At 37.8% G+C, this 12,782-nt stretch overlaps 2 protein-coding genes across 4 annotated transcripts; one reads left to right on the forward strand and one right to left on the reverse strand.

Annotated features, from left to right (window-relative positions):
- Positions 1-192: 192 nt before the first annotated feature.
- Positions 193-5,503, forward strand: LOC7459956 (protein TPX2). 2 transcript variants are annotated; one of them, XM_024605218.2, is made up of 20 exons: positions 193-625; positions 1,223-1,305; positions 1,382-1,558; positions 1,635-1,705; positions 1,886-2,119; positions 2,206-2,302; positions 2,396-2,512; positions 2,604-2,702; positions 2,817-2,993; positions 3,109-3,171; positions 3,252-3,332; positions 3,424-3,582; positions 3,664-3,795; positions 3,901-3,981; positions 4,072-4,191; positions 4,288-4,454; positions 4,572-4,680; positions 4,846-4,905; positions 4,992-5,086; positions 5,180-5,503. In XM_024605218.2, the coding sequence occupies exons 1-20, from the start codon at positions 343-345 to the stop codon at positions 5,295-5,297; spliced, it is 2,523 nt and encodes an 840-aa protein (XP_024460986.2). In that variant the 5' UTR covers positions 193-342; the 3' UTR covers positions 5,298-5,503. The 2 variants fall into 2 exon arrangements, with proteins under 2 accessions (XP_024460986.2, XP_052310314.1); XM_052454354.1 differs by having other exon boundaries at positions 194-625; positions 1,403-1,558.
- A 481-nt stretch (positions 5,504-5,984) lies between these two features.
- LOC7459955 (putative E3 ubiquitin-protein ligase RING1a) lies at positions 5,985-12,464 on the reverse strand. 2 transcript variants are annotated; one of them, XM_002309710.4, is made up of 10 exons: positions 11,944-12,464; positions 11,783-11,840; positions 10,598-10,656; positions 9,621-9,702; positions 9,348-9,468; positions 9,165-9,206; positions 8,155-8,673; positions 7,173-7,280; positions 6,355-6,543; positions 5,985-6,243 (listed from the first exon to the last, which is right to left on the reverse strand). In XM_002309710.4, the coding sequence occupies exons 1-10, from the start codon at positions 12,287-12,289 to the stop codon at positions 6,205-6,207; spliced, it is 1,563 nt and encodes a 520-aa protein (XP_002309746.3). In that variant the 5' UTR covers positions 12,290-12,464; the 3' UTR covers positions 5,985-6,204. The 2 variants fall into 2 exon arrangements, with proteins under 2 accessions (XP_002309746.3, XP_052310281.1); XM_052454321.1 differs by lacking the exons at positions 5,985-6,243; positions 6,355-6,543; positions 7,173-7,280 and adding an exon at positions 7,309-8,020.
- Positions 12,465-12,782: the final 318 nt, after the last annotated feature.

Consider the following 12,782-nt stretch of genomic DNA (forward strand, 5'->3'; position numbering starts at 1 on the left):
TTGAAACAAATCGTCGAGGGCGGATAAATCATCCAAAATTAGACACAAAAGGAAATAATTAATCAACCCATAAAAACGATACCGTTACAACTCGTCCAGACCAGAAATATAGCCGTTAGAAAAACAACAAAGCGAAGAGCCACACCTCTACCATCCTCCTCATTAGCCAAGTTCCCAAATTCAAAAATATCCGACCGTTAACACTCACAGCGTTGATTTTATACACTCTCTCTCTCTTTCATTTCTCTTCACTCTCTCTTCTCTTCTTCCTCCAAAAAAAAATCCCTAATTTCCCAATCTCTCTCTCAAGAAATAACGGAAGAGATTTCTCTGTTAAGAAAAATGGCAGCAGAGAGTGACGATTCTTCGACCGCTACCACTGCTACGACGACGACGTCGTTGACTGCTAATGCGACGACATCGTTGAAAGAGAATACGACGACGACGTCGTTGACTGCTAATGCGACGACATCGTTGAAAGAGAATACGACGACGTTGATGTTAGTAGACGAGATGTATGAGTTTTCGGCTCCGAAGTTTTATGATTTTGTGAAAGGAGAATCGGATGAAGATTCTAGAAACGCTGAGCTTTGGTTCGATGTTACAGCGGCCTATGCTCCTTCTCGTATGTCTCTCTTTCTCTTGGTTGATGATTCTTTTTATTTCTTCTCTTCTTTGTTTTTGTTTTACAGTTGAGAAACTGGGGAACGGATTATTTTTAAGTTAATGAACATTTGTGTGTAATTAGGGTTGAGTTTTCGTTTGATTTGATGAAATCAGGAGGGTTTTGTTGCGACTCTACGGTTAAATTAGGGTTTTTTCGAATCTGATTTTGGATTTTGGGAGGGGAGTCGAGAAATTAAGGAAGGTAGAGAGAGAGTCTTGATGGTGGTCTGTTTTAGGGATTTTTTTTTGTTTGTGATTTTTAGGGTTGTGTTTGTGTTTTAATTGGTTTTGATTTGGAATTTCGAGGTGAGAGATTAAGAAATTGGGTATATTTAGAGAGGGAGAGAAGCTTGATCATGAGTTTTTAGGGTTTTAGATTAGGAAGTTGAGAGTTGTTTTAGAATTGAGAGAGATAATTAATTAATTAATAATGAAATTAGGGGACTAAATTGAGAATTGTATGTGTTGATGCTACTGTTGTTGTTAAAGATTAAAGAGTTTAGTGGTTGATTGATTCTTTTTCTGTTTTTGTTTGATTTGATTTGATTTGTTGCAGCTTTTATGCCTAGAATAAAGACTGGTAGATCATTTAAGGTAGAGACCTTATGTGATTTTAGTCAAGCAGACCAATTGCATAAGGTAATTATTGATTTTATTATTTTCCTTTATATCATTTCTATTCATTTTATTGATTTATTTGCTATTGTCAATTTAGCCCATTGAAATTGAATTGCAGGTCGCAGAATCATCTGATTCAAAACCAACTGACTCTTCATCAGACAGCAACTCTCAATCAGAGGTCATGCCACTACCGGAACCAGCGGCATCCTCTGAAATGAGGAAGGAAGAAACTAGTTCTAATGAGGAAAACAATGCTAACCTTATCAATGTGGTGAGTGGTTGCTGCAAATTTTTGTTTAAAAAAAGTTCTGGTCCCTTTTGGTCTCATGAAGTGGTGCATATTTCAGATTTCTGCTGGTGATGTTACTTGTGAAAAAGAGAAGAAGGTGGGGTTTGCATGTGCTGAAAGTAATGGAAGGTACTGTGCTCTTTTGTTACTATTCCCTTTGTCATTTTTTTCAACACTAAAATGGCTAAAGAAAAAAAAAACAATGAGTGCTTGTGAAGAAGATAGTTTATGGTGTTGTTTTGATAGCTTAATATCATTTTTATGTGTCTCTGTTGCATCCCTTTCTGCTGACTTCCGTTTTTCTATCAGATGCACTTCTTCTCTGCAAATCGAGAACACTGATGGTAAGAGCAGTAAAAATGATGCTTACTGCACCCCTAAGCAACCAATGTCTTCTCGGAACAGAGGCATATTGACTGATTCCAAGAAGAATCAATCAGCTAGACATATAGCTAGTTTGGTTAAGAATCCATCGTCGGTGAAGCCAAAGGGTCAATCACAGTCTTCACGAGTTAAGGGAATCAAACCAACAAGTGTCAAAAAGTCAGTAGACTTTCTTGTTAATTTCTGTATTAAAGTATGTGTTTGGTACCATATTAATAAGGCATTCTGACATGCTTTTATTGTAGAGATCCTAATGTGAAAAATGTTGCCGGGACTGCCAATTTAGCCCAAGAGAACCAAGCAATTAAGAAACAGAAGCTGGATGGGGGGAGGTCCAGACAGGTGATTGGTTACTATTGCCATGTTCTTCTCATTGAACCATAGTCTTCTGATGATACGTTTACTTGAACAGACTTTCCTTTTTTATGATTTCAGATTGTTAATGCGAAGCCCCCACAACCATTGATGCACAAGTCCAAACTGGGTCTTAGCAGTGGCAATTCTAACTTTTGTTCATCTGTTCCAAATAAAATGCAGAAAGTGGATAGAAAGGTATGCTACTTTTGTCAAATCTCCAAAATGTATTCAATTTTTTTGACATTGTTAGTTATTGACACGTTGAACACTTGTTTTGTTTAAAAAGGTTTATGTTCGGGAACAAGCAGCTCCAGCTCCATTTGTTTCAATGGCAGAAATGATGAAGAAGTTCCAATCAAATACTAGAGAATTGTCATTGCCACATGTAATAACAGAAGTCCATTTCACTCGTGCTTTATTGAACTCGGTTGCTCCAAGTTCTTGTATTGCCTGCATCTGTTGTTGTTTTTCTTACAAATTTCTCTCATTTAATGTTCAGGATGGTCCTGCTTCTGTTATCCAGAGGAATCCTAAACTCACACTGACAAGGCCTAAGGAGCCTGAATTTGAAACAGCTCAGCGTGTTCGCTCAGTCAAAATAAAAAGCACTGCAGAGATTGAAGAAGAGATGATGGCCAAAATTCCCAAGTTCAAAGCCAGACCACTGAACAAGAAGGTATTTCCAGCTTGTTTTGCAATTTATGACATCTTCCATCCTATCAGATCCAACAACTAGCACTGCTCTTGTTTAACTTCAATGTGTGCTTGATTTTTTTTTTCATTGAACATAGATTCTGGAAGCTCCAACATTACCAGCATTACCAAGAAGCACACCACACCGACCTGAGTTCCAGGTAAGCTGTAAGAAATAATGATAAATAAAAATTTATTCAAGATGATGACAATTGTAGGCTAATATTTCTTATTTCTGTAGGAGTTTCATTTTGTGACAGCAGCGAGGGCAAATCAGAATGCAGAATCAGCTTCAGTGGCTTCAACGGAAGTGTCTTGTCAGGTTCTGGCATCCTCATTCATGGCCCTTCTTTGTCCTAGCAGCGCTAGTTCAGATTTACTCACTATTGTTCCTTTGTTACTTTCTATAACAGAGTAATCAGTGGAAACCTCATCATCTCACAGAGCCCAAAACCCCTGTTCTTCATACATCTTTAAGGGCCCGTCCAGCAATGGTGAAAAGTTCTTTAGAACTAGAGAAAGAAGAGCTTGAAAAGATCCCTAAATTTAAGGCAAGGCCTTTGAATAGAAAGGTAAATGAAGTCATTGAACATAAGCAGGCCACTTAAATCTTAGTTTGGAAAAGAAATTGACATTAATATTATCTCGTGTAGATATTTGAAAGTAAGGGAGAGATGGGGATTTTCTGTCATGTGAAGAAGCAAGTTACGATCCCTCAAGAATTTCATTTTGCCACAAATGAGAGGATTCCACCGGCTTCTTCTGTTGTTGATATGTTTGAAAAGGTAGTATATTAGTCATCATATACATTTTTTAATCCTATATCTAATTGTGTAGCATATGAATAAAAGTAATACCTGCATCTCATCGTGCTGTGGTCTTCTTCTCAGCTCTCACTGAGGTCAGAACCTACCAATGAAAATCCCATTCCAAGAAACACACTGCCAAATCCATTCCACCTCCACACAGAGGTATGTCCATTCATTCCTTAGTTAATGGAGCAAAATCAGGTTATCTTTTGTTTTTGTTCATTCATTTTTTGCTTGTTCCTCTATCTCCAGGAAAGAGGGGCCGAAAAAGAGAGGAAATTTGTGATGGAACTTATGCAGAAGCAGATGGAAGAGGAAAGAGCAAGATTTCATAGGGCCAATCCCTATCCTTATACCACTGATTATCCTGTGGTAAGATATTCAACAATATGTATCTCATTATTATGCATCACAAGCTTTTAGGCTGAAAATAATGGTGCTATGACTGATAATCATCACTTCATTCAGATTCCACCAAGACCAGAGCCCAAACCATGCACAAAAGCAGAACCTTTCCAATTAGAGAGTCTAGTAAGGCATGAGGAGGAAATGCAGAGGGAAATGCAAGAAAGAGAGAGAAAGGAAAAGGAAGAAGCCCAGATGAGGATATTCAGAGCACAGCCCGTACTTAAAGAGTATGCAATGCGGAAGAACTCAAAACTTTCCAATGCTTATTGATGTGTACAAGTCAATCATTCTTTCCCATTGATGTACAAGTCAATCATTCTTTCCCATTGATGTATCTTATGCAGGGATCCAATTCCTCTACCAGAGAAAGTGCGAAAACCACTTACACAGGTTCAGCAATTCAATCTCAATGCAGATCATAGGGCTGTGGACAGGGCAGAATTTGATCAAAAGGTGAGTAGAACCACATTTATTTAAATTAGGCAATCAAGCACGGATGTGGTAATTTCATCTCATTGGGGGTGTTAACAAGAAAGCTTCATGGGTGGCATGTCTCATCTCAATTGGGGGTGTTAACAAGAAAGCTCCATTTTTCTTTTTCTTTTTGTGTTTTTTCAGGTGAAGGAGAAAGAAATGCTGTATAAGAGATATAGAGAAGGGAGTGAAACTGCCAGGATGGTATGTGTGCTACGCATGTCTATTGTTGCATTCTCGCATTCTCTTGCCATAAATTACCAGCTTGCTTATTGCTTAATGTTTTGCAGATGGAAGAAGAAAAGGCATTGAAACAGCTTAGAAGGACAATGGTTCCCCATGCCCGGCCGGTTCCAAATTTTAACCGGCCATTCTTCCCCGAGAAGTAAGAAATATTTGACCACACCCCAGTTGTGCAGTTCTCAATTATTTTACCAAAACACCCTTGATTGATCAAGTGATTTATTTCATCATGTAGATCGTCCAAGGAAACTACAAATGCAAGGTCACCAAATCTACGGGTGCTCCAAAGAAGAGAAAGGAGGAAGATGATGGTGAATGCAGCTTCTTCTGCCACTGCTTCTGGCATGAGGTGATTTGTTTTCCTGTGTAGAGCAGAGAGCAGCTGTTCAAGAACTCTTGAACCATTCATTTTGATTTTAGTAGTGATCATTCTTTTCAGTATTATTGTACTGCTAATCATATGTACAAAACCCTTAGATCATCATCATTTGTTGTAACATCAATTCTAGAATGTAAGCAAAACTAATGATAACGGAAATTACTATGTCTTGTACTCGGACGTCTTGTACTCGGAAATTTTTTTGGTATAAAATAGAGTAAATGATACGATATAAGACCACCCTTAGTCCTTTGATCTTCTACAGGGGGATTACTTCTATCAACGATCGTAAACGGAAGTAAAAATATATGTGAGATCCCCAAGAGAGCTCTCCTTTCCCTCGTTTTGCAAGGAAAAACTTTTGAAGTCCCCCAGACCAAATTGCTTTGAATCTTAAATCCTAATGACAATGTTAATCCCCCAGATCTTAGTTGAGTTTTCTACTAGGTCAAACTTAGTTAAATTCGAGTGAGATCCAAGAGAGCGTGTTTAGTGTTTACTAAAGTTTTTTTTTTATTTAAAAAGACTTGATTAGGTAGTGACTCGGATTCTTCACCGGGTCAAACCTGATCTGGGATTTGACAACTATGATTTTACTGTCTACTCCAAAGAACTTGTGAAGGGCCCTTTCTGCTGCTGCCGGAAATGAATGAAATGAACCTTTGCTAACAATAAAAGCAACTTTTTTCGTATATATCACAATCTAACATAAAATTCGTATACACATGATCGAGCTTTGGGTTCCGAGAAAAGGAATCGAGCTTTGGGTTCCGAGAAAAGGAAGCAGCGGTAATAAATTAAAATTAAAAGACTAATCTAACAGTTGAAAAAATATAAATGAGATGGAAGCCTTTTCTTTCTCTTCCATTGAAGCCGAAATATCAACTTTTGATTATCTCCTTCTGCCGATAAGCTAGTATCTGCAAAACCAAAGAGCCAGGAGATGAGCAGAGTAATTTTGTACACATGATCGAGCAAAATCAGTCACTGCCATGAGTAGAAGATTGCCATCCAGCAAGAATCACGCTCACCAAATGATCTCTGCTGGAAGAGCAGCTTGCTTTAAGGCCTGCCACTGTTTCTTGTCCTTTCAAAATTTGCAGCTCATCCATAGGGATCTGAGGATGCTTGGTGGGCAAATTTTCATCGGACTGGTGCTTCCCCTTCACTAACAATATTTCAACTTCTTCAGCTTGCAAAGTTGTTTGGTGAGCAACATACTGCATACAGAGTGTATATATTGTCAAGATGAGCCTCGTAAAGAAATTGAGGCGTAAAAAAACAAGGAGAGCCGCGTCACAGTTCGGGTCAGACCACATGTTGTTGATGCCATTTAGCAAAAACATTAAGCACAAACACAAGGCTTACCAACATCATTTCAGGATTATAAATCAATATTGGCCAAGGAAAAAGCGGGGCCATACATCGTGCTGGCGTAGAAACTTCCCCAGCATTGTAAAAACCATGAATGCTGGAATATGAAGCATCATGCTTTGAGACATGCTTATGCATCAAGGCACTCTTAAAACTTTTTCAGAAATGCACGTTAATTGGGCTTAGCATAAGCCATTCAGAATAGCAGGTTAGAATCATGGTCAAATTTGGCTAGTTTTAGAAGTTTCACTAGGTTCCACCGATACATAGAGTAGAATAGGACTAAATGAGGCTTGCTAGCCACTGTTGCCAAAAGCAATGTCTGTCTTGATTGATTGATTTTCCTCAGTTCAAGGGTTATAATTCTAGTGTTCTATCAAGAAAAATAAACCAAGTATTGCGGAATAATAACTTCAATCCTGCTTCTCAAGAAAAAATCATTTAAGGAATTAAGGTGGTGAGAGAGAAATCTCACTTCACATAGGTGTTTGATTGACAAACTGGGCCGGCAGCAAAGGTAGGGCTGCTTTAAAGTTGGTGCACTGTGTTTGTCCAAAGTAATAAGCTTGAGATGAATATCCAACTGCAAACACATAATATGATTAAGTTACACAGGATGCACAAATACATGGGAAGAAATGGCAAAAGGGGCTCAAGGGGTTTGAGACACTAACTAGATAATTCAGTGGTAGATGAAAGCTAGAAACTACAAAAACAAGTACTTAATTCAATCAGATATTGAAATTATTATTGACATTTTTAAGAATTTATACAACTTTGTCCACTGGAAAAGCAATTGTTGCTGTGTAATTTCATGTCCTTGTCAATTAACATTTTGATCGGTTTTTAGTTGTTGTTCTTTTGAGTTATAGACTATCTTGTAAGCAGTGACAGATCTGCAGCTTTGCAACTACCACATACATTTAGGGCACTTTGTAAGGAGTTATTCTCTTTGGATCTATGTTAGTTAACCTCCTATTGATAATACCTAGTTCAAAACATCGAACTCCTCCTGTTGCTACAGTACATCATATTGCTTTTCATAGCTACTTGACATTAAAATTTCATTCATTCCAAACCCTTCCCATCGTTACACTACCAAATCTTCTGAACACCTATATATTTACCTTACCCTTCTCTTAAAGTTGAAACATTCAATCAAGTTTTTCAAAACCCTAAATCCCTGTGAATTCTGGCAGCCAAAGCTTCAAGTCAGACCTCCCTTTATCAATAATACGTATTTGCACATCCTTAGAACTAGAAACCCCAGATTTGTTCATCGATGAAGTCCATCATGAAAATCCCAATTTTCTAAACTCTAGCCTAACATGGTAGCCCAAGTAGACAAATAAATCAAATTTGTCCAACATCAATTATGAACTCATGCATGATGTTTCACATTGCAAATAAGGTGATCTCAACAGAAATCAATAAGAGTTAACAGTATCCTAGCATACCTCATCATTTTTCTCATCTAAGCTCCTGAGATATTCTACCAGCTTGGATAAGCGAGTATTTCGTGAATTCTTATTGTTGCAACCACTAGGATTACCATGTCTTGTATGACTCCGAGTACCGCCCCTGCCCCAAGCAAGCATTTCTGTGTTCCACACAAGCCCTGGAGATAATCCCCTGTTTTCTCTATTTGAATCTAAATCGTTTTCAGCACATCCACCCTCTGAATTCACAGCTGAAGAAGAGGGCTGGGAGGTCCGCTGTCTCTTGCGCCTCCTCTGCCTAACTTCTGTAGAGCGGTCATCAGTGGAAGACGAGTCCTTGCCTATATTGTCATCATTTTCATCCTCAATGTCTTCATATCCTTGAAAATCACTGCCTCGACTGTTCCGTCGCCTCCTTGAAATAGGCCGATGTGTTCTCTGTGATCGTGTCATGAAAGTTGATTCTTTACCCAGCGTGCGTCTCTTAACCAGTGCTTCTGACTGTCTTTGAATTATTTGAGCGATTGAAGCTTGAATCTGTTCAAAACAGAAGGGAAACAACACACCAGAAACAGGGAGAACATGTTGAGTTTAGGCAATGGCTCTAACATAAAACAACAGTGGCTTGAATAATTCTACATATTACGATCCTTGAAAGAAAAAAGGCATGTAAAATTAGAGGCGCGATGAACAAAGTGAGTATGCCAGAAGTGTCCATTTTAAAGAACCAGTATTCTTCTGCATTAAGGAATCGAAACTCTCCACACAAAGAGCAACGATCTCCAAGATTGTCATCTCACGGACCATCAACTCAGAATTTGAATTAGTGAAATAAATCAATATGGACTGTCAGGTGAAATTCCCATGATGTATGCTTCTTTCCAAGCATGACAATCAAGGGCTCAACAAAGCAACATCATCACAGTTATCTCAATCACTGCTTTTCTTAAATTTAATTCCCAGTGAAATGAAAATGAAGGTTATTGCATATGCATGCAGACGAGGGAATAAAACATAAATCAACACACCTGCTTGTTCCGAGTCCTTTCCTCTTCATGAAAAGCCAATTCCTGAGACCAAATACTCACTCAGCAAACCAGTTGCTTTAAAAAAAAATAAAAAACAAACAAACTAGCAAAGTAGTTGCTTGATTGAATGAAATACTTTCGAACGCATTTGACAAGAAAGTAGACGAGCCAAGTCACTTATACCTCTTCCTCATACTTATCAATGTCTGGATATAAGGCTGCAATTAGGGCATCATAGTTTGGATCATCTCTCAAGGATCGCCGACTTGCACAATGTGTGCGGCAAGCAGGGCATTCATTGTTCCTGCAATATATTACCAATTCAGTAAAAAAATGTTAGTGGTACACAGTATATGGAATTATCACAAGTTTATCCCAAACAATGGCATGATAAATGGATTAGGATGTCAGATTACAAAAACACAGATAAAAAGAAGAGTTTCAGTTGTTACATACCCCATTCGCATTGATTTATCAATGCATTCCCTGCAAAAACGGTGCAGGCATTCCATTACAGTTCGTGTTTTCTTTATGATCCCTGTTCAGCCACAAGGCAAGAATAATTTACTAAATGTTCCGCCAACATGGATAACAAGGCAACTTGTAGGTGCAATAAATGCAGGTATTGGAGATTAATCAAACTCCTGAGCAAGCTAACGTGCTGACATACATTGCAGATAGCTCGTCAAATGAAGAAATAGTATTACTGCAGAAGTGCCGATGGAAACGAAAGCACAAAGTCCAGTGTTAAAGATTCATGTTCATTCTTCAATCTCAAACAAAGTGAAAATGAAGTATGGAACGGGTATAATAAGTTAATTGGAAACTTTGTAAAAGTTAAGGAAATCCAGCAACCCTCAACAGATCAATCTCCAAGCTGACCACAAAAGAGATTGGTCAATTAACAAATGGTCATCATCTAAAGATCCGGATGGCAGGCATCTCACATGCAATTTACTAAACACGATCTGGTCCAAACATCACTTGAATTACATACACTGGGATGAACTGAGCATTCTTGGATCCTTGGATGAAAACTGAAGGAATAATAGATTGCATTGCATTTGAGAATTTCATACATAACAAAACCTGATGGTTTTCATGACAGTACGCCATAGAACCAACCAACTTCTCGCTTTGAACACTGAGCAAGGGATATAAGCATTTCTTCCTCTTCCTTGTGTTACCATGCTTGCCTTTGAACACTGAACTGTTAATCACAGTTCAGTAAAGCTAAATTTTACAAGTCAGACGCATCATGTCAAATACATGGCCATAGGTTCCCAAGGAGTTCTCTATTTAAGAAAAAATATGCCTCTACCTAACATAAGTTTCCAACTATTTAGATCACATCTAGCAAACAGAACTATTGATGAAATTCTGACACATGTTTAGCAAAAAAGGAGAACAGAAGAAAATTGCAGGCTCAGTACCTAAACATATTGGACACTGCACATCTTTACGAATGTCCAGCAGTTCCACAAAGACAAATCTGCAAATGAAACAAAATGTGAGTGGCCATTTAAACCTACTCGCTGATATATACTGGTACAGTAGAATACAAACATAAGCTAGGTGTTGGAATAGAGCATACGTAATTTGTTTCCAGGAAGAATATAAGTACCTCTTTCAAATCTTTTCATAGAGACTAAAATAACATTGAAAAGAAATGGACTTTGTAGTTCATATAGAGATATGCGGTAAATGTGCACATGCACATAAAAAAATATGTATGTCTTTGCAGGTGGGTGAGTATGGATACGTAAAGCCAAAGAAAGAATGAAAATTTGTGGTAAAAATTCCCCATGACAGTGGAGTACTACATGATGCACATTGCTGTCAGCATACTAGCTTTCACAGTCTTCTTGGGTGGTTCTTAGCAGTGGAACTTCATCTCCTTCACCTTCTATTATGCTTAAGACCCCTAGTTCCTAGAAGCGGAAATCCACATTCTTAATCACATTGTCAACTTCCCTCGTAGTCAAACTACCCATGGAGGATAACCAGCTAGAGGTTGATCGCTTTGATCTTCATAACCGAGCCACACATACAAGGCTCCATTACTAAAAACTTCCAATACTGTGCAGCATGATACACACTGATCACATATGCAAATTCATGCCAGAAACACTCCAAAACAGAGAAGCTTCACTAAGATCAAAGACATCTTCAAAGGGCTGATCAGTACAATTGAGTTAAACTCGACCCCTACTTGAAAAATGTAAGGGTGGCTGCATTTCTCATCGTTCAGTCATCAATTTAGGAACCACCAATCAGTACTACTAAAAGACACTAGTAAACCAGCAATACTTCCAACGTTAGCAAATTGGTGCAAATTCTCTGTAAAAAATTCAACATTTAGCTTCAACCCCACCAAGAAACAGATCGAGAACATGCACCAACCTCTTACGCATTCAATCATAACAAAACTACTACTCCAAAAAAATCCCACCAACCTCCATAACAAGAAAACGAATCCCCTCGTAATTAAAACCCCATCAGGAACCAAATCAAACCCAAAAATCTTAAAAACTCAGATAAGAAACACAACCAAAATATGCACTTGACTAAATTCCAGGGAAAAAAAGAAGAAGAAATGTGTAAGAATGAAAGCATACTCGGGCTTTTCCTCATTTTCAGAACTGGAAGAAGAAGACGACTGGGTTCCATCAGATTCTGAGTAAAAGAATAAGAAAAACAGCTTCAATTAATCAATTATTTTACATTACACGTCAAGAAACATTTACACACACATAAAAACACAAGAAGAAGGAAATACCTTCTTTCCCTTCTCCTCCGCCTCCTCCTCCTCCCCCTTCCTCTTCTCCTTCCTCTTCCTTTACTTCATAATCTTCTTCTTCTTCTTCTTGAACTTCTGCTTCTTCTTTCTTGTCTACTTCCTCCTCCTCCTCTTCTAGTTCTTGATGCTGACCATTTTGATGGTGCTGCTGTTCCTGGTCAGTTGGATGCCCGTTTTGTAGAGGAGGAGATAGCTCAGACAAGTCTTGTCGTTGCTGTTGATGATGATGTTCTTGCTCTTGCTCTTGCTCTTGCTCTTCACCTTGTTGTTGTTCATTGTCGGGATTAATGTTGTCCGGTGAAGAAGCCGAGGCGTGGGCAGGCATTGATGGATGCTTCTCTTGTGTGTCGCTCTGTAAATATGAGATTTTGCTGTGCCGTCAAATATACATACATATATTTTTGGTGTGTCTGCTGCTGCTTGTGTGTATGATGATGTTGTTAAGAAAGAGAAACGAAGAAGAAGATGGGAGAGTGAGAGCTTTGTTGCCTTTTTTTTGTTTTTCTATTTTTTCCCTTTGTTTTTATACTTTTCCTTTTCCTTTAAACATTTTATAATAATTTTTTAATCAAGTTTTTTTTATTATTCTTTCCTAATTAAAAGAACATATTTTAATATTTTACTAAATAATTATATTTTTTTAGGTTGTGTGCTTTGTTACGTACAAGATAAAAAAAAATGAATAGAAATAAATTAAAATATTTATCTCTATATTAATTTTAAAATGATTTTTTTTTGTTTTTTTGTTTATTCAGTAAATGAGCCAACAATTTATGGATTTATTATTTATTATTATTATTATTGATGAATTTGCGTTA

This window comes from Populus trichocarpa, chromosome 7 (assembly GCF_000002775.5).
Source record: "Populus trichocarpa isolate Nisqually-1 chromosome 7, P.trichocarpa_v4.1, whole genome shotgun sequence".
Lineage (NCBI taxonomy): Eukaryota > Viridiplantae > Streptophyta > Magnoliopsida > Malpighiales > Salicaceae > Populus > Populus trichocarpa.